General features: G+C 41.6%; 1 protein-coding gene across 1 annotated transcript; it reads right to left on the reverse strand.

Moving 5' to 3' along the window:
* Positions 1-1,170: 1,170 nt before the first annotated feature.
* Positions 1,171-9,047, reverse strand: ier5l (immediate early response 5-like). Its single transcript, XM_076758827.1, has 3 exons — positions 8,726-9,047; positions 8,389-8,485; positions 1,171-4,639 (listed from the first exon to the last, which is right to left on the reverse strand). The coding sequence occupies exon 3, from the start codon at positions 3,565-3,567 to the stop codon at positions 2,674-2,676; it is 894 nt and encodes a 297-aa protein (XP_076614942.1). The 5' UTR covers positions 3,568-4,639; positions 8,389-8,485; positions 8,726-9,047; the 3' UTR covers positions 1,171-2,673.
* Positions 9,048-22,005: the final 12,958 nt, after the last annotated feature.

Below are 22,005 nucleotides of genomic sequence, written 5' to 3' on the forward strand. Positions count from 1 at the left end.
CTACATTTCATGGTGGAGTTTGCTCATGGAAATACCTCATTTGTTATCATATGGCCCAAGAAATACAATTAATATAAGGAATGAATGAATGAATGAATGAATATATATATATATATATATGTATATATATATATATATATATGGTGCAAAATAAAACACATGGAAAAGGCTTGTGGAGAATCTAGACCACAATCAATTTTGTATCAGCTCGTTGAAGGAACAGTTCGACATTTTGGGAAATGTTTGATAATAATGTTTCATTCAGCAGCTGGCTAGCTTAGCTTAGTTCAAAGACCTGTAGCCAGGATCTGTCCGAAGGAAACAAAATGTGCTTTCCTCTTAAGATCATTAATTGACATATTCCAACTTGTTTATTGGATTTGTTACAAAAACCAATGAATGAAAACAACAATTTGCCATTTTAAGGGGGTTAGCTGTAGGACTCATATTTCAGCTCTGAGCAGATGCAGACAGCTAGCAGAAACTCCAGGAAGTCGCTGGTTCCAGCTAAGAAATAGAATATAATAACACGTTAGACTTCAGCGTTTGTATCAATTAAACAAACAGGATATTTTAACTAATGTACTTTGGAGGCGCTGGTAGACAGATATTGTTACCTTCAGACAGATCCAGGCTAACTGTTTCCCCATTCCCAGTCTTCGTGCTAAGCTAAGCTAACTGGCTGCCAGCTGTAGCTTCTTATTTAATGAAATTAGAGTGGTATTGATCTTGCAACTACAGATATGATGGATTCTTGTAAAAAGTTGTTTATTAATAATGTGTAAACCTTTATAAATGTGGACTTATATTGTATAGTTTATTAAAAGTCAACGCCTGTGACCCTTTTTTATTGACTGACTGATGAACATTTATAGCTGCATTATTACCACATGGAAAGAATACACACCAGCCAAAGGATTTTTTCAATATGTGAACAGGAGGTGTTCTTTTCTGTGGCTTATACTGGATCTCTAACACATTAATAAATGATTTATTAACTAGTAACAAAGCAGTTACTTTATAGAGGGTGTCTTGCTTAAGTGTATTACATATATTTGGGTGTGTTTCAATAATGGTATCATGTGTGACAATGGTCAGTCACTGTAGGCCGGTAACTCTATTAATGATAACAAAATGCTTTATAGCCACAGGCAAACACAACAATTAAGATTAAGTTTTTCATTTTTTATTAAGATTATAAATCTTTAACAAATATTTTCTGGAACAGTTTTACCCGGTGATATACAATTCAGTAAGCACAAAAATACAAGAATAACAACAAAATATGTAGAGAATGGCTGAATACTCTCTTTATTTTGGTACACATAGTGCTCATAAAGCTAATGCGTGGATTCTCAGGTTATGGCTAAATCATGAGATTGCCTTTTTAAAACAAAAGGACTAAGTTCATTCTTTTACATAACAAGTAATACTCACAAAACCAAGACATGTTGGAATTATGAATTGCTGTGAAGGCTTTGACCAACAACCATGATTAAGAGAGGATGTCAAACTGCCAAATTTAACCCAGACTGTGTGCGATCACACACTTGGAATGGAGGTGAAGTGATGACCACAGTAATAGTGTTGCGGAATTGAAAGTGTTGGCACTCCATCAAGTGATAAGAGCTGGTTCAGTCCATGTACCTCAAAGGTGTTTTGGAGGGAGTCTTGAATGTGGTGTTTCACATGACAACAAATTGTTCAGAATGTGCAAGGTCCACTTCAAACTGGAGATGCCTTTTTCCAAAAGGTTCCTCAGCCCAGGACAGAAAAGACATTCACTCATTTTCAATTTATGACAATAGCTAGCAGTAGTGTGCATTGAATTTAAGGCAACGGAAGTCAGTCCATTTCACAAAAGTGTATTCTGTAGACATGATATATATGGCACAAACTCTTTTCATCTCCCTGCCAAAACTAATGTCATTAAAATGTTCATTTAAATAGCTTTTCTCTTTCCTGCAAAAATAAAGTTGATTTAGACCTTCTAGGGGAGTCTGGGTTCAGTTATAACGCCTCTATTTCCTCCAATCAGAAACAAGTGTGAGTGATGTCACCCAGTGCACACCAATGAGTCAGGCTCACATATGTTATTCGTGCTTTTTTAAGACAAATGTGTGCTTTGAGGTATAATTCTTGATGCTTTTACCATCTGTATATTTTCAATTGCCGTTACGAGTGTACTGAGGCTTGCTAATGTCAGTTGTGATTTTAGCACATGGTATTTTACTATGGCTGACACTGTGGGGTCAGTTGTAAATGTTCGAGGTTCCATGTATGTGTTAAACATATTCAAAAATGAACATTTGAACTGTTCAAAAATGAAGTGAAGAGGGTTACAATGGTACCACACTTTCTATGTGAGAAGTTAATTAATAAACCTATACCAAACTAGTGGTGACAAATTCGTTCACTGGTTCTTGTGTGGTCATTTACAGAACATTTGCTGAACGTCCCATCATGGTGTAACTTCAAAAAGTTCCACAAATGACATCTTTTTCTACATGAAATATAAATCTGTAAATTTTCTCAGAACGTTTCTTTGTTAACAGTAACGTCCTCCTGAGCTTTAAAATGTTCCCCATCAAACTGGCAACAGAAAATAGTCGTCTACTTTGTGGAAAAACATGTTACAACTGACCCCGGCCCCCCTAAAATTAAGTGTTTGATTCAAAATGCCACAATCGCCCGGGTCCATGCCCCCAGACTGGCCAGGACCTGTTTGCTACAGATCTGTTCCAAGTCCGTCTGTCTGCTCAGCAGCCCTGAAAATCCCGAGCCAAAGATGGAGATCAGGTTGGAGATGTTAGAAGTGTCCGTGTAGTCCGGGTTGGAGTAGGAACAGTCCTCCCGTTTCGCCCTTTTGCGTGCCGCTGTAAAATCCGATACTTCTTCAACGTCGGATGCACAACAACCGAACTCAACCTTGCGTTTCTTGGCCGGGGATTGCGCGCCCTGGCCGCACTGGAGCGCGTCACAACAGCAGTCCTGGTGGAGGTAACCGTTCTCCACCGTGGTCACCACATGCGTGTCCAAGTCCAGCACTGTGGTTTTGTTGCAGTGCGCGCTGCTATTTGCTGGAAACTGGTCACAGTGGGACACGGGGGAAGCCTCCATGCAGCAGCTTCGGTAGTAAGAGGGTTCTGGTTCCTTGTTGTCGTCCTCGAGGGGAGAGCAGTCGGTGAGAGCGGTCGCTGCCCGGCCGTGCGCCGCTGGGTGCGCCGCGTCTCGGTGGCACGCAGAGCCGCACAGACTCGCCTCTTCGCCGCAGCAAGCAGTCCGCGCCTGCTCCTCGTCTTCGGCGTCCTCTGCGTCCAGGTCCAGCGGATTGAGCTCCTGGATCTCATTACAGACCGTCATCATTTCCTCGTACTGCTGCATCCTGTAGATCTCCGCGTATTTCTCCTTGATGTAGACCTGCCTGGCGTTCCTCAGCACATAAGAGACCAGCAGGTTTTTGTGCAGCTTGATTCCCCCTCTTTGCGTTCTGGAGTTGTGGATTTTCATTAAGGAAATGGAGATCAGACTTTGCGCGTCCACTGCGCATTCCATGGTGTTGATCATAATTATCTTCACCCAGTCCACCTCCAGCTCTGCTCTGGGAGAGGAAAGCCGACTCTCAGCGATCTCTCTGGTTATCTTTTTGTTCGGGAAGAAGGTTCAAGTCACCTCAGTGGGAAAACATTGAGCACGACGAGCTGCCTCCTTCGGAAAGATAACAATCATTTGCAGATGGCCTGAGACGAGAGTATATATAGTCAAGACGGGTGTCCGCCCTCTTCAGGAAGAGCAAATCAGCTGCCTGGGATCTGTTGACTGACAGACTGGCGGTCTGGAAATATGTTGTTCTCGACCAATCAGCGTCAGGCGGTTCCTCTGTACTATTCAAATTTCACCCAAGCTGTCTAACAGGAATGTCCTCATTTCAGCTGCACCATAGCTGGGACTTCCAAAAACCTACTTAGTTTTCTGGGTATACATGTTCCAATCGAGATTTCTTTCTTTCTTTCTTTCTTTCTTTCTTTCTTTCTTTCTTTCTTTCTAATCTAACCAATAAAATGATCACAGTTCATTTCAAAGATTGGTTTTCCAAATAAAAATATGTGTTTCAAACTTTTTAAACAAGATAGCTGAAGCTTAACTGAATTTTGTCCCCAAACAATCTAGCAAAAATGACAAGAAACAAACAAGTACATAAAAGCATTTGTAGCAACCAGATCAGAACATTGTAATTTATGACAATAACAGTCCTTATAAAGCTAATAGGTTGTTTCATTTTGATATAACACAATAAAATGTGTCATTTTTGTTTCAGTATGCTTTCAATTTGAGTGTTTTGTTCACCAATGGTACTTTTTAAAACTGTTAGAATGTTTGGTCTATTCATGGGATCTGATCACAGAAAGGAAAAAAATACAACAACACCAACCTTATTCTTTAAAAACAAGTTGGGTCAGTGCATTGTTTAGGATAGAGTAATAGCTTGAAAATGTGGGTCCATGTACAAACACCTGAGAGAAGGCTGTCAGTCAAAGTGAGCAATGTGATGGATGTGCGGAGGTCATCCTCATCATCCTCTAACGCAGATTGTGCTAAATACGAAATGCTCAGTCCTCTGGGCTCCAGGTGCAAAGACCTTGAGGAAAATGCACACACACACACACACACACACACACACACACACACACACACACACACACACACACACTGGATAATTCACACACCTCACTGTCAACTGTTTTCATTCAGACTAGTTTCTAATTACATGAAATTATTATTACATAAAATTCTATTCACCTGTATTACATTGAGGTATAAATCTCTGGAAGAAACATTTGAAAATCTGGACAAATTAGACAATAACACACTCTCACCAAAGACTGTCCCACACCAGATGCCGTGAAAACACAGAAGCAGACTCCACTATGGCTGAAAACTAATTGCCACTAAACAGTGCCTCCAAAAATTTTCTATCTGCACGGGATTACACTGAAAATGTCCCCTTTTCTCTGTTGACATACAATGTCAGTATGTGTTTTCCACAGGGAGTTAGACTTTCTACTGAGGCTCCAGGTTGACTTCTGCGTCATGGTGACAATTTGATCACCCAAGTCTGCAGTCTTTGTCAGCTCCACAGAGCATTTTAGTGTCTTTCAGCTCATGTAAATTTTACTGTTATGGTGTTTTGGTCCATTTTCAGCATTCTCATCAGCTTCATTTCTAGACAGAGGCAGCTGTTTTTCATGAAATTTCTCCAATGAAGCCACTGAACACTACCTGCCAAGCACCAAACAGCAGTATTTTATTTCAAATACTGAATTAGAAAATGCTGACTTGTTCCACAAAAACAGCAGTCAAAACAGGCAGTGATGCACTGGAAAATATTTTGTCAAGTCACTAAGAAAGATGAACATCTTTGCTGACTGTTTACTGTTTACCACAGCTCCTGGGTCTGTGTCATCCTTCTGAATTTGATTTGTTAGTAAAACTGTATGGCTGCTTGTCCATGTAAAGACAACAGCACATGTCTTCAGTCAGAAGTAACATTGGGTGCTAACCTGCTAACATGTGGGAATGTTGTCAAACAGGTATGCTATTGATGCATGTGGTGAACCAGCAGCAGAGAAACAGGTTACACAAACCAGAAGCACAGAGTTACTTTGAAATATCAGTTCTGCCTGATCGATTTTTTCTGAATTTCATGGAGAGTCTGGATAAGATCTGTGTGTATCAAAGTAACAAATCTCTGAATCTTGTCTTGGGTTTCCTGATCCATATCGGTTCATTTTTACACCCTTATAAATAGACAAACATTTGCTAATGTATAGATTTTTATTCTGTAACCCTTATAGAATAAAAATCTGTCAATGTTGTGTTTATAGCATTATTATACTGCCCCCCAACTGGTCAAAAATAATGAATGCAGCTTCTGGGTACATTGAAAGGTGCGTCAGCCTTGTCAGTTTCAGTAATGGTGGTTTCCTCTTGCTCATCTCATACAGACTGCACTCTCTTTGAATTGAATTAAATTAAGGTTTCTGCCTCCAGATGGTAGATGGTTAGGGTTAATGTTAACCCTTCAGAAACTTGTCTGTGACATCACAGATATCATGTCAATGTTTTAAAGGATATATGGCAGCATCTTGGGAGACATGGTGAGGTATCCTGCATAAACAAAGACAACAAGTTTCACATGACATCACAGTAGAATGATGTATTTGTAATAGTTCTGCATCTTTAAACCGAGTGACCCATCTACCTGAATATTAATAATCCTTATTGTCAGTACACACATTGGAATTATAACAATACATTTAAAAAAAATCATATTGTCAGTGAAAGTCAGATTGTAACGGTAGCTGAACACCTGAACACAATAAAGGGTGATAGGATGTGAAAGAAAACACACAAACAAGTTTTGTGTATGACTGAGCAATACCACAGTTACAAGCACACTGAGTCACATATTGCAGGACACCAGCATTGCAGTGGCCTCTACAGGTTTAAACATAGGCTCTAATGCTTGCCAAGTGAGTGCAATAACCTGTGTTGAACCTGTAGAGGCCAGTGCAGCACTAGTTTTCTGCCCTGTGTGATTAGTGTTTGTTACTGTCTTCAAATTGTTGTTCTTAGGTGGGTCAGTACTTCTACAGCCTGCAGAGAGCAACACGATATTTATTTTCATGCAGGATGAACTAGAAGTGGAACCCCCCTCTAGATAAGACCAAGACCATGCAGAGGGATGGCTGGAGGATGCCTGCTTGTAATGTTCTCTATGAGTGATGAATGTATGATGTAGAGCGGGACACACACTCATCTTTTCTTCCAGAGGAGGTTGCTGTTTGCAAAGAGGAGCAAACAGAGGGTCTGATGAAACAGGTTTCCTTCACATTAACATCAAAAGATTCACTGCTCAATAGATAAAGGCTTGTTGGATGTGCTGGAGCTCAGATTCAACATATTAGGAAGAGCATCCAAACGCTGCAGTCTGTGCAAAAATAATTAAAGACAGAGGATGCATCAAATTTCTAATAATGCCTAGTAACATATGTACAGCCATATTATGGCACTGGTGTGTACCATGAGAATCTACCAGCAGTGTGATAGATGACATCTGGACCATCAGGTGAGCTCCATGCACTCATGATCCATGTGGAAATTTGCTGAGAGACTGTGTCACATGTCAACATAAATGATCCGGCCACCCAGATGACAAACAAACATATTTTCTCACATACCTCTTGTAGTATGTAGCCATTTACTAGATATTTTTGTCTTTATTTGTTCAGGTTTGAGATACCTGTCTCTTAGATTTCAGCCTCCACCCCAATACAATAGAGATGAATGGAATTTGGTTTGTGCTACTCATAACAAGTTGTTTAAAAAAAAAAAAAAAAAAATCAAGAGCAATCTGTCATTCCATTGTCGCTGTTACTCCACAAACCTTGCTTTTTTATTACAGCTAATTTCTACCCAAGAAATAGTTCCAAAGGAAACAGTTGGGTAAATAAAACCTAGACTATCTGCATTGTGGAATACAGCTTTATGTTTTGTTTTGGGGTTTTATATATTTTATATATATTCTATAGGACATATTGTGTACATTTCCTTTTAAAGCAAATGAGTCAAACACATACAGCCTACAATGTTGAAAGGAACATTTAGGAAAATATGCTTATTTGCTTTCTTTCCTAGAGTAAAATGAGAAGATCTCATGTCTGTGTGTTCAGTACAGAGTAAAAATATAGTTAGCCCAGCTTAGCATAAAGACGACAAATAGAGGGAAACAACTAACCTGGCTCTTTCCAAAATTTAGAAATGTCTCTAACAACACTCCGAAAGCTTATTAATCAACATGTTTATTTCATTTGTTTAATCCATTCTTAAAAAAACCTGTCAAATCATTAGCCTTATGTGTGTTTGTGATGGATGGAATAATATACATTATCAGCAAGTCACAGCAAACAGCACAGTAATGTTTACTGACCTCATATGGAAGCCTTCAAATTGTGATATATGAGAATTTTCATGCTATAGTTGTCAATTATGATGGTTAATGTCAGTTGCAGTAGTGGGAGTACAGTGCCTTTGTGTTCTCTTCTGTTTTGTATTGATAATTTTGTTCTAGAACGAGCGGTTGTAAAATTGGTAGCAGTTAGCAGAGGGGTCCAGCAGGGGGAGCAAAGAATTGTTGAGCGACCTTATGTACACCTGACTTCCTTCGTTCAGTCATTGCACACGTGAGGTAAAGAAACCTTGTGTTCAGGCATTATTAATCGTGACATATTATGAAGTTTTTTCAATAAGTTACATAGGTCTATGGTTTCCATAAAACATGTTTTTGAAGCTGTTTGCTGGAAATAGATTTTAGGAAAACATTCTCACCTCACTGTATTTCCCTCTGTTCTCCCTCAAATGGGCTGCTGCTGCCCCACCCATGTTATCGTGGCAACGGGGAGAGCGTAGACTCATGTAGCACTACCTGTGTGAAAGTAGCGGACATGGCGGCAATGAACAGACTGACAACAGACAATGAACAGCGTCTGTGTATGTATGGCTTGACCGACTGGGTCGCTGGGTTTACATATGGAGACCATGCTGATTGCTAACTAGAAGCTAGCTGTTAGTGTTAGCTTGTGCTATATGGCAAAACACGCTACAACACGCAAAAGTTCACGCTAATCTACAAAAGAAACACACAGCTAATTATTTGTATACTTACATGTCCCTTGTCTGCAGGTATTCCACGCAAAGCTGGAAGTGACCCGTCCTTTAGAAAAAATCTCCCGGCTAATCCTGCCTCGTACTGACCGGGTTGGAGAAACAGTCAGTCTTGAAGTGGTTAGCACACACCAACAGGTTTTTGCCAACTGTAGCGGGGACGTTGCCTTCAAAAATGGATTCAATCCATGCTGCTCTCCTGTCCTCTGCGGCTCAGAGCTGATGGAGCGATTTGTGCTCGTCTTTACAGCCAACAACAGAACACTACATGTGGCGCCTCCACATGATGATTCCTAACACAGTGCTTTCGATAGCGAAATGGCGGATCTCCGAGAAGGTAGCGCTGTATCTGGTGGGTGGAGAGACACCGGGGAGATCGGGAGGGGGTGGTGGCTGGTGGGTGGGAATATGCAAATGTGTGGGCTTGTTACATAATTGTCCTCGCGGAAATCAATCGGCTCGTTTGGAGGCTGCAGGCAGGGTGCTTTCAGAGATCCATATCTCACTCAAAAAAGCATGGACGGTCTTGTTTCAAACTCTGTATGCATGTGGTAGCACCAGAGACACAAAATAAGAAAAAAGAAGAAAAAGTGAGTTTTTCATAATGTGGGACCTTTAATCAAAATACCCCCTTTTCAGTGCTTTTATATTTGGAGGTACCAGTGGGATGAAAGAGGTGGGGCTGGCATTCCAAAGCAGAGAAAACACCTCATGTCAATCATCCCATAAAAATGACCCAGGTGGCAGCAAGTGTAGTTACAGGTGGAGGGAAGCCTAGCCAAGGAAAGTATGTGTCCTGAGGTGCATGGTGTTCACTAGGGAACAGCAAAATTCACAACAAGCTAAATGCCATCTCACAGCTCTATTTGTCACTTGCTTGCCAAAACGGATCCAGAGGTTGAGAATACAGTTTGAGGTTGAAGGAGCTCTTTTTCTATTTACCACAGATCACTTAATGCAAACTAGTAACTTTGTTGAAATATCGGGAAAAAACAGAGAAAGCTTACTTGCCTAAACTGGTAATGTTCTTGTTTCTCATATCACTCAGCATGTTGAACATGATGAGCTGAGTGAACTTGAAGATGAGGGAGTGTCAGAAATGTTTAGCCTAATGAAAGACAGAAATAGATCACCTAAACTGATAATACAGCATAAGGCAACTGAAATGAAGGAACGGGCAAACAGAAACTTAAAGACTATAGTAAACAATGAAGTTGGCAGTTCACACAGCCCCTGTCCATGTGAATAGTCTGCCATAGCGAAAAAACTATAGAATCTCTGGTCAGATTGGTGAACCTCAACAAAAAAACAAACTTATCCTCTCTACCTTGCCTCGTCAAATTGGGAACGGTCTCAGCAAAGACTGCCCTGAATCAGAAACAGTGGATGCTGTTATCAGAGCCATTGTGCCCAGCTTGCAGTTGCACAGCTACCTTTACATGAGAGAAGTGCAACTGAGCTGTACAAATAGCTTACCACAGAAGTTCAGGGCAATAAAGAGACTCCACAGAATTTCTTAATAAGTAAGTAAGTAATGGATTTAAGACAGAAAATATTGTTTGCATCACTGGAAGCTGAGTCTAACCTCAAGTATGACCCTGCACTCATGGAGAGCATGTTCATGCACACTGTACTCACAGGCCTACAACATGACAACATCAAAGCTGATCTCCAACCTGACTTGTTGCAACCAACTCAGTCTTGGAGAAGGTAAACATGGCATGTGCTAATGAGAAAGAGAGACAAGTATAAAAAGAGGCAGACCGCATCACAGCAACACACTGGTGTCCATGCTGTTCAGTCTAGTGACACAAGCAGGGACAGGAAATGTACAGCTCGACAAAGCATTACAGTCTCCCAGGATGTGCTATCAGACTTAAAGGAAATTAAGGCAGACATAGTACTGCTGAAAAACCTCAAGGCAGAGGTATCAGAAATTAGAGAGTCCATTCAGAAGACATAAATGGCACCAAAGCTGCATCCTCCAGCTAACAAAGAGATAGATTATGGGGCAGCTAACCACCCAGATTCAGCCACAGTTCGCAGCCTGGAATAAAGAGAGTGCCACAGCTTTCCATCAGCCGGGTGGACCAGTACAGTACAGTACAGTACTGACCTGTTTGTGGCCCAAGGATAATGACAGGGACAGCACAATTTCTGCAGAGGTTTGCACCACAGAGATATCCAATGCCACGTCCACGTTTTGTGTGCCAGCAGCGAGGGGACGAATACTGCGAGCATTGCTACAAACACTTCTGAGCAGGGTGCAAAGGGAACAGTGGATTATCCAGCACCATAAGAGAGTTTTCTTTAAATGAGGAGCATTGCCCCCAAGGGACAGGGAGTGACCAGATCAGTCAGGGTGTCCCAAAATGAATCAACGGTGGAGAAAGTGAGAAACTTCAGAAGTTTCAACAATGCTCAGTGAGTAAAACAGCACTTTATTGTTCCAGGGAATGTCAGTGCTGTCACTGGTCAGAGCATGAAGAAATCTGTAGATCATTCATACATGTTGAGCTAAAAACATTCATGCAAGATTGCGACTAACAAAAGAAACATCCTGACAGAGAAACATTCAACAGTCACTGAACTGATGAGGAAAAAATGTCTCCTCAACTGCTACCTACAAGGGAAGAGGACCCAGTACTGTAGGATACTGACTCACAGGTGTCCGCAATCGATGAGGTATGCAAAGCAGACAATTTCCCTGACATCAAACTAAGAGACATGACAGAGATAGTGGATCCAAATGATCCCTTGCAGATTGAGGCAGCTAATGGTACAGACATTCCATATGTTGAGTGGGTAAAAGTGACATTTCAGCTATTGTCTGGTGGTGAGGGGTTCAGTGTCCCCATACTTAAGGGGTAGTAAGGGAACTGCACTAAGCTGGTTTAAATCCTACTTTTCAGATCAATCTCAGTTTGTACACGTTAGTGTTGACTCTGCTGTGCATGCTAAAGCCAGTCATGGAGTTTCCCAGGGTTCTGGACCAATTCTATTTACCCACCCAACATTAACAGGAAACACTCCATAAATTTTCATTGTTATGCGGATGATACAAAGTTATATTTTTCAATGAAGCCAGAAGAAACCAATCAGTTCACTATACAATTGTGTCTTCAGGACATAAAGACCTGGATGACTGGCAACGTTTTGTTGCTAAACTCCTTAAACCATACATCTTAGAAACTCACTTTCTGATGAAATAGCAATTATGGATGCCACTGCGCTGGCCTCCAGCACCACTGTAAAGGAGTTATCTTTGATTAGGATATGTCCTTTAACTCCCATGTAAAACAAATATCAAGAGCTGCCTTTTTTTTGCCTATGTAACATTGCACATTCTGTCTCAAAACGATACAGAAAAAAACTTCCAGGTTGGATTATTGCAATTGCTTCCTATCAGGCTGCCCTAATTCATTGCTAAATATCTCTATATGCTCCAGAACACTGCAGCATGTGTTCTGACAAAAATGTGGAAGAGAAATCATATTTCTCCGATATTAGTCACTCTGCACTGGCTCCCTGTAAAATTCAGAATATAATTTAAAATCCTTCTCCTTACTTACAAAGCCATAAATGGTCAGACACCATCTTATTTTAAAGAGCCTATAGTACCTTATTACCCCACTAGAACACTGCATTCCCAAAATGCAGGCTTACTTATGGTTCTAAAGCCTCCAAAAGCAGAATGGAAGCCAGAGCCTTTAGCTCTCAAGCTCCTCTCCTGTGGAACCCTGTGAATCCCAGCATTTGTCCGGAAGGAAAATGAGGTAGAGGCAGAGAAACTCATAAACACAGTGAAGACGGCTTTTCCTAACCTAAAGAAGTTAAGGCATTCATTCATGCAGTTGATGTTGAGCCAACACGTGGTATTGAGTGAGAATAGCCTGTCAGAGAATGAATATACCGAGCCATAGTGCTGCCCAAGTAAAATGTTGAATACGTCAAACCCTTCAAAGAGGACATCACATTGCTCTTTGAGCCTGATGACAATCCCAAGCGGCCAGAGGGACTTGAATTTTATGACACACTTGTTCAGGTGAAGAAAGAGGCACAACCCAACATCATCTTTAGTGTCCAAAATCCCACTGACCATGATATTACGTTAACAGGAAGGGTAGTTGTTGGTACAGTACAGTGAGTTGCATCTGTGTATCCACTCAGTGTTGTTAAGGAAACACACCCACCTGCTGATGTAAAAAACATTCAGGCCCAATACAGAAAAGACTGGGAACCAAGTCCAGAACTCTGAGACCCCCTACTGATCTCAACCACCTCCATGAAGTCAGAGACAGGTTGTGTGTGAAACGTGAAACTACATGTTAGTCCCCAAGCCTTTGAGGAAATGAAGGATTATTTAATGGATTTGATCGCACAGGGCTGGATAGAGAAATCCCACTCATCCAATGCTTCACCTGTTGTTTGTGTAAAAAGAAATGTGGCTCTTTATGTCTGACTATAGACTATTTGGAGTTAAACTGCAAGACTCACCCTGACAGACAGCCAATCCCTAGAGTCCAGCATATCATTGAAGCCTTGGAGGAAACACCATGTTGTCACTGTTAGACCAGAGAAAGGCTTATGATCAGGGCTTTATGGCAAAAGACAAAAAAGCCCCTGACAGCTTTCATGACACCTTGCTTGGGGCTTGTATGAATGGACCAGGATTCCTTTTGGACTCATGAATGCTCCTGCAGCCTTTCAATGCTGCATGGAAGAGTCTTTAGAGGGACTCTGAGACAAAGTATGTGTCCCCTATTTAGATGATACCCTAGTCTTCATCAAAATGATTGAAGGCAATATCAGTGATGTAAGAAAAGTATTGCAGAGACTGAGGGAGTGTTGAATCAAATGAAAACCAAGCAAATGTGAGTTATGTGAAAACAAAGTTCGTTATCTTGGGAGAATATTATCTGGAGAAGGGAATAAAGTTGACCCTGCTGACGCTGCTGCCATCAGGGTTCTCAAAGACAAAAATCCACGAGCAGTTGGCGTGCTAAAACAGATTATGGGACTGTTGAGCTACTACCGCTAGTACATAAAGGACTTATCTGGCATTGTCAGCCCCCTTCATGAACTAAGGGACCAGTCCACACAGGAAGTTCACAAACCAGGGGGAGAAAGTCATATGGAAATGGAAATGTGAAAGTAGTGCCCTCTACTGACAGACTGTCTGGTTCAACCACCCATTCTGGCATTTCCAAATTTTTCCCAATTTTTTGTCTTTCACACTGATGCATGCAGTAAGGGGCTAGGAGCCATGCTGTATCAGAAACAAAATGGGAAGGTGCAGGTTATTGCTTACGGGTCCTGGACACTGTCAGCATAAGAAAGACACTATCACCTCCATTCAGGTAAATTTGAATTTATTTAAGTGTGAAATTCCAGAAAGTTTTCATGACTATTTGTACTATGTATGTTTAGCCTTGACATATGTTTTGCCCACTGCTAAGTTGAATGCCACATGAAGTAGCTGGGTTGCAGAACTACCAGACTTTAACTTTACCATCAAATACCACCCTGGCAAACAAAACATCAATGCTGATAGTTTGTCTAGGATGCTGGCAGATATTGAGGAGCTGCTCAGGCAGTAGAAACGCAGCCAGAGACCAATGCCTTGTGGTCTATGGCCATCTCTGTTAAGAGTCTGCTCAACGCTCAAGATCCCTCAGTTGTGTCATTAACACCTACACAGATACAACAGTATGAGAAAAACAACTCACTTATTGGGCCAGTTTTGCAGTTTAAGTTGTGTGGAGCAAGACCCTTACGCCAAGAACTGAGAAAAATTAATATAATAAAGCAATATGTAATGAGCTGTACTTGCCTGTAATGAAAAAAAAAACTTGCTGTGATACAAGGACCCCTCTTGTAAACACTGTCACCACCCAGCCATTCAAACCTGTGTCAGTGGATGTCCTCCACCTCGATAAGTACAAAGGTGGCTATGAGTATATACTGGTGACTGTAGATCGTTTCACACGTTTTGCACGCCTGTAAAAACAGTGGCTGACATGATAGTCAATGATTATGCTCTGAAATTTGGATTCACTAACAAAGACTACACCAATAAGATACAGATTCATAATAGTTTAATGCATATTATGGAGAGCATAGCTGTTAAATGATAATACATTAGGATGGGGATGGAAGGGTGAAGGGAAGCCAGGGTGGGGACGGGAGAGAGAGATGAAGGAATGAGGGGTAAGGGATGGAGGGGATGAAGGTTTAGGGATGGAGAGATGAGGGGATGAAGTAATGAGGGTCGAGGGATGAAGGGATAAGAGCGTGAAGGGATGAGGGTTGAGGCATGAAGGGCTCAAGTGATAAGGGTTGAGGGATGAAGAGGAGGAGGGATGAGGGTCGAGGGATGAAGGGATGAAGAGTGAGGAACGGAGGGATGGATGGAGTGTGACGATGACCAGTGCGATCTGACAGTGTAGAGACGGGGTGGAACCGGGGAAGTTGAGGCTCAGGATGGGGGAGCCGCCTCTTCGGATGTTGTTGAATTTCAGTAAAAGTCCAAAGCAACTTAGAGGATGCTGCTCATGGGCATTTCTGATGTCTATCAGATTATAGTGGACGTACATGAGGAACAGAGGAGGAGACCAGCGGCCAAGAATTGATGACATGGTTAGGAATTACTTGCCGGTAAGTGGTAGAGGCAGCTCCAGAGCAGAATGGATGTCCAAAGTGTGTTCTGCATCTTGATAAGATTTTTGCTTGGCCTGTTTCTGAGACTAGATGCAGTTTATGTAGTCATGGATAGTTTCAAGTGACCTAGGAATGAATCTAGTCAAAGACATGGACGAGTTAGAGTAAACTGGGCTGGTTAGTCTAGCTGTATAAGAGGCGGTATATAAGAGTCCAAGGACTAGATGGAGATGTTGAGACATGGCTGCATGTCAAGATGGTTGGTAGTAGAGGATACTGGCTGTGAACTCTTTGCAGCTTAGAAGGTCGGAAAACGTTGGTAGGATTCTTAGATTTTGTCTACGAATGGAGATGAATAACCTGAACAGTGTGTAGTAATGCGGTGAGCAATGAGGTCTGGAATGAGGGGCAAACTTTGATGTGCAGCGTGTTTCGGCCTCGCGGAGACCTTTCATTAACGAGCTGATGCGAGAACAGGACATGGAGGGACTTAATTTTGCTGATGTAGACTTGAACAGTGAGTGTACAGTGAGTTTTAGTCTTGAGAATGAATTGGAAGAAGGTCGGAGGCTTGTGGCAATTGTGTACTCTGGAGAAGAAACATGAAGGTGAGTTCGCAAACAAGTTTTGTGGCCTGGGATGTGGAAGGCATGGATGATGAACTATTGTACTCGGAGTAAATAGTAATGTTCTTCCTGGACCATTTGTGCCCCCAAAGAATGACTGCTATGATGACTCGGTACAATTTTGCAGATGGTGAAGGAGGGGGTAAGTGTGAATTCAGGGAGTTGTTGAGAACCACCTGCCGCCGTGGTAGCCACGAAAGCTGAGGGAAGGGGCCGCATCTGTGAACAGGTGGATGTTTTATGATTTGATGACATGGTTGCCATGAAAGAAACATCTCTGGGGATAGGAACTGGTGACATGGCTTTAGATCCATCTTGCATGCCTCGTCAAACATGATGTGGCCCTGAAAAGATGTAACAGAGGAGGCACTGGAAAGGAGGTGCAGCAAAAGCATTGACTTGGAGGGATGATGTGGATTATGTAGTTGGTGGCCTATCAGTGAAGGAGTTATTATCTGGTGCTTTTGTGGGCCGGAAAGAAATGTGAAATGAGTAAGGGAATGTGCAGAATACATTTGTTAATTATTATGGATAGTTTATCATTATTAATGATTTTGTTATTATTATTATTGCTTGCTTGATTGATATTTTTCTGGTAGGTGGCGATGCTAGGATTAATAGGTTAATAAGTTGAGGGTGATGCTGAGAATTCTAAGGATGTCCTGAGACTTTCCGTTTGTCTGAGGAGAGGAGAGCTTGATGGTGGTGTGACAATGAGAAGTCATTTAGGTGATGGATGATGTATGGTAGTTTATAATTGTTGAGATCCAGCAGATGATGGATGGTGGGGTAGCGGCGGGGAGCAGGCTACAGAACATGGCGGAGATTCGTTTATTTGGGCCTGAGAGAAGTGGTGAGAGTGCAAGCTGTAGCTGGATGGGATGGTGTTCGGCACGGGTCGCGATTCAGCAAAGAGTAAGCTGCAAAACACAACAGTGGAGCTCATGATCTAGTGTTCTCCAGTAAGTTCCTTGGTTGAAAATGCTGCAAGTGCCCTTTGGCTTTGAATGCAAAGATAATGTGGTATGTATAAAATCTCGCACTACTGAGCTGTGCTGCTCAGTCAAGGATAAGAACCTATATTATATTGTTATTCTTGCACACTTACATAATGCAATATACATTTAGCACCTGCAACTGTGAGAAATGCCGTTATTATCCCTGGATCCTTGATTTGAGGTGCCAGAGATGTGAATGACAATCTGAGGGGTATATCAGCATATTCAGAATTTTATTGCTATTCCAAGCATCATTAATGCTAGAAATTGACTGTGATTGGCTCGATCTTTGCGTCAAGGAGGACCTTGGTTCAACTCAGACTGTTATTGGCTTCTCTGGTTGCTAGGCTTCATGTGCCAGATTGTGATTAGTCAAATGAGGTGCCATTTGGAGCCTGAGACTCCAGAGAGTAAGTTGAGGCAAGATAGCACCCTTCTGCTTATGTTTCTGGAAGTTGTAACAGGGAAAAACTTGGAAGATGAGCAGAAGACAAGCACATCACCTGCCTGAAAACATCTTTCTGTGGATTACATCTTGTTTGGACCACATATCCTAACTGCAGTGGATTGTCTGAGCCTTTGTGGACTTTGCCGGACTGTTTGTGGGAGTGCTATCGAGCTGCATATCACCGAGAATCATAATTGGTGAGTCACGTCAATGTTGTGTCAATTATAAACACAGTTGTTTGTCTGCTGTTGGTGTTTATTGTGCCTCCTGTTGACATTGTATCTTCAATTGCCTTTTGTCAATCAATTTGCACAAATCTAAGCTTTCTAATAGTGTATGAGATGGAATGGGATGAGATATAACTTTATTAATAATGGCATTGCATGTAAACATGCTAGACTCACAAGCTACAAACTTCACTTCAGAAGCATGGCATTAGATAAACAGCAGTTGGCACATTGGGTCATCAGTCGGTGAAAAGTCGATCATCCTTTCTGACATATACTAAATTGAAATTGTACAAAGACAATATATTTAAAGGTTCACCTCATCAACTAAAAACTGAAAAAGTTGTGGAATACTTCAAAAACACCCGTTTCGAACAGTCCACAGGTAAACAGGTTCATTGGTAACAGGTGATAGCATCATGATTGGGTATGAAGGAGCATCCTAAAAAAGGCTCAGGTGTTCACAAGCAAGGATGAAGCGAGGTTCATGACTTCACGAACACATGATTATATAAAGGATATCCGTTGTTGGTAAACAGTTTGTTTGCAAATAATTCTTTTCTTTTTTATTGACGATTTATACAACATCCCAACTTTTTTTGAATCGGGGTTGACATATCTCCTTCAACCTACAATATATACAGCTAAGACATACAGCTCCTTCCCATAAAAGTAAACCTGAAACCTCCTTGAAATTGATATTAATACATTTTCACAAAACATACTGATTTCATCCCATTACCATGCTTTCCTTCTCTCCCCATTATTTTGCTGTGTGTTTCTATTGTCAGTCTTTTGTCGTATCTGCACTCTCCTGTTAGCAGCCATCCTCCCACCCTCGCCTATCTCCTTCCCTCATCTTTTCAGCCTCACTGTCTGTGGCTCCTTTTACCACTCCTCTGCTTACTGTACTGACATCGCCTTATTTTTCACCTCACAGTTTCTTCCTAAGCATGTTTATTTCTCTCTTTGTACCTTGGAGAGGGAGCAAAGCATTGCAGCAGTTGCAGGTGTCAGCAAAACAGATGCTGTTTTCTCTTCTTTTGTATGCATGGTCAGCAATGGAGACCAGAGTTACACTATATGTCTGTGTTGCTGCCACAGTCCTTTATCCATATTAATCCCATGCCTCCCTGCATCTTTGTTCAAGTGCCTCAACATCTTTCCTTGTTATCAGTTTCTTTAGTCTACAACTAGTCTAATTACCTAAGCCTAATTACTGCACTTCTCACCAACCTTTCTACCAGCTGATATGCCGAATCAGTAGAACAATTGTTTGTAGCACACCTTTTACAAATTAGATTTTAACAATGCATTCCAAAGAAAAAGGCAATACACTGCACTGAAATGAAGAATATAATGATTTATTGATGAGTCTGTTTCTGTCACAGTGAGGCTTGCAAAGTACTATCATGCATGATTTCTCCACCCAATCCTGTATGTCTGGCATTTAATATATTAAATGCCAGTGATTGGATTTTGATGAAGCTTTGGGGAGTAATGCGTATCAGTGATTAGTGTAAGGGGAGAAAATGTTTGATTTGGTAATTTGATTTGGTACTGTATATACTCTGTTATCTAATGGGGGTTGACAGTTATTGTGTGCTTGTCTTTGTGAGCAGCTGCCAATAAAGTACACTTAAAGTATACTTTATGTTTTTCGGGTTGATTCAACCCAATTTGTTGACTAGCCAATAGTTGCTTATTTACATTCAGTAGACTCAGAGGAACATTAGCAATCAGATAGAGTTGTGTTGCCGGCCTCCCAGTGAAGTCTAATATTCATTCTCTTAATTCTATTTTTAGTCTTCACCACAGTGGCGTAGCCAGGAATTTTCAACAGGGTGGACTTCTGCAAAGTAGTGTGGGCCATTATTTTTTTTTATTTTTATTTTTTTAATTCTGATATAAGCAGTAGGCCTACAGCAATTGTCCCAAAATTAAATAACACATGATTTCATCACAGATCAGATGGTTAATGGCAAACAATAATGGGTTACACTGATAAATAGATTATACCTTATTTATCCCCAGGGGGAATTTAAGGCACAACATACAAGTATGCATGTGATTTTAACATCGAACATAAAGACATCTCAAATAGGATAAAATAAATAAATTAAGGCCATGGAGAAGAGATAAAGTATAAAGTAGCCTGGGCTAAATATGAGCAAAAACACGCAACCCAGACTAGCTTTATAGGCGATTGCGAGCGCTTTGTAAACATGTAACAACAACAACAACAACAACAACAACAACAGTCAGAATTCAAAACATGAATGCTGAAGGTACTACTCAAAATAACAAAACATAACAGAACAACTTCTGACCAGGAAGGCTAATGACTTCAACAAACATTTTCAGGGATGTTCAACTCAGTACGTGTGTGGCTGAGTGTGAGTGCATTGCGTGTGAGCGTCCGTGTGTGTGCGTGTATTCAACATGAATTGTCTAATTGTGGTTGGAAATTATTCTCTCCTACCTGTCGTAGTCCAATGTGGTCTGTTCATTGGCATACACAAGGCGTAGACGTCTAGGCTTGGCACTGTATATCTTGAGGATTTCCTCGGGGTCAAGTCCCTCCGTTAATTCTCGCTCATGACAAAGAAGTGTCAAATGGCAAAGACAAGAAGTTCCCATGGAGGACCGCAGGTTTGTGTGAATTCTCTCGGTGGTGGAAAAGATGCGCTCTGCTGTGCATGAGGTTGTGGCGAGCGTTATCATGACCCACAAGAGCTTGTTGACACTCAGGAAAATGTCCGACAGACAGCTGTCCATCACCTCTACCAGGGACGCAAACTCATTCCCTAACGCAACCTTCCTCATGGACATTTGTTGGGTGAACACTGCAAGTTCAGCATCTCCAATGTTAAATCCATAATGCTGGCAAGGCGGTGGAAGTGTGGTTATTTCAAACATCCCTGAAGATGGACGACAGGCTGCAGCTGCCTTCATTATTCCATACTGGTCCTCCTGAAATCGACTCGCCAATTCGGCCAGTTGTCAGTCCAGGATCTCATTCCAGAGGTGTTTTAGATCATCATCATTTTGTATATTCTCTGTCTTCCCCACTGTGGACAGCACCACTGACTCGCTAACCCTGGCAGGCAAGTGTCTCGCTCTGCCAGGGGTGACATCCCACTACGTAATTTCATGTTTTTGAATCAGATCATCAGTGAGCCTTAACACTTTACTGAAGTCAGGTCTCGAAGTACAGCAAATGTCTCCTTGACAGATTCAATAAGTTCAATGCACTCCAACATGCTCAATGTCGGGCTCTGCAATCCTTTGGTGGCAAAATCACTTATCTCACAAAGCTTTCCAAAAGTGACCAGGAGAAAAATGAACTTCTTCATTTCTATCTGCTGAGCAAGAGACTGTGCCTCGATTCTCGTCTGACTCTTAGCACTACCACTATATTTTGCGAGGATCTCCAAAACAGCATCAAGTAAAGTCAGCACTTTTTTGACGCACCCAGATTTTGAACTCCAGCGCACATCAGTGGATCACTCCAGCTCAAGAGATTGACGAGTGGGGTTTAGTTCTTTTTGGATTTCCAGAAATCTGGTGTGTCTGTTACTGCCGGTCATAAAGTTGTGTAGATTATTCAGAGTTTCAAAGAAAGTCCTGACATGCACTGATGACTTTGAGATGCTGCAAGGACAAGGTTAAGACGGTGTGAGCTGCAGTGGACGTAAATTGCATGAGGGAAGGTCTCTCTTAAAATGATCTACACACCCTCCTTGTTTCTAGACATGACAGCAGCGCCATCAAAACTAAAGCCCATGCAGAGTGATGGGTCAAGCTGCAGTGGCTCAATTACTTCCAGAATTTTGCGAGACATGCCAGCTGCACTCATGTCCTCAGTCGCCACAAAACCCACAGCCCGTTCTTTAATTATCCCCCTCTGAATATAATGAATGCAGATGGCTAGAAGCTCCCATTTGGCCTCATCTTTATATTCATCGGCAATCAACGCACAATATGTGTCGTTGTTTTCATTTAACTCACTTCTTATTTTACGCAACAGCAGAGCTGCAGCAGCCTCCAGCAAGTCGTTTTGGGTGTCTGGGCTCATCATTGTTGCATTTGTTGGCATTTCATTTAATCGGAGCTGGATTTGCGGGTCATATTTCACGGCAAACTTGAACAGTTCAATGAAATTGCCCCTGTTTAGGGCTTTCTCAGCTTCTCTATGACTACGTAGGGGTATGTTCTGCTTGGTACATAGCAATACAACATCAATCACCACCTTGAGATGTTCTGTGTTCCTGCAAACAAAGGTGTCTGTATCTCGATTCAATAGGCTAACCACACTCCCA

Source organism: Chaetodon auriga, chromosome 19, assembly GCF_051107435.1.
Source record: "Chaetodon auriga isolate fChaAug3 chromosome 19, fChaAug3.hap1, whole genome shotgun sequence".
Classification (NCBI taxonomy): domain Eukaryota; kingdom Metazoa; phylum Chordata; class Actinopteri; order Chaetodontiformes; family Chaetodontidae; genus Chaetodon; species Chaetodon auriga.

Bases quoted from the DNA above. Each gene is read 5' to 3' on its own strand.
- ier5l (XM_076758827.1), bottom strand. From the start codon at position 3,567: ATGATCAACACCATGGAATGCGCAGTGGACGCGCAAAGTCTGATCTCC.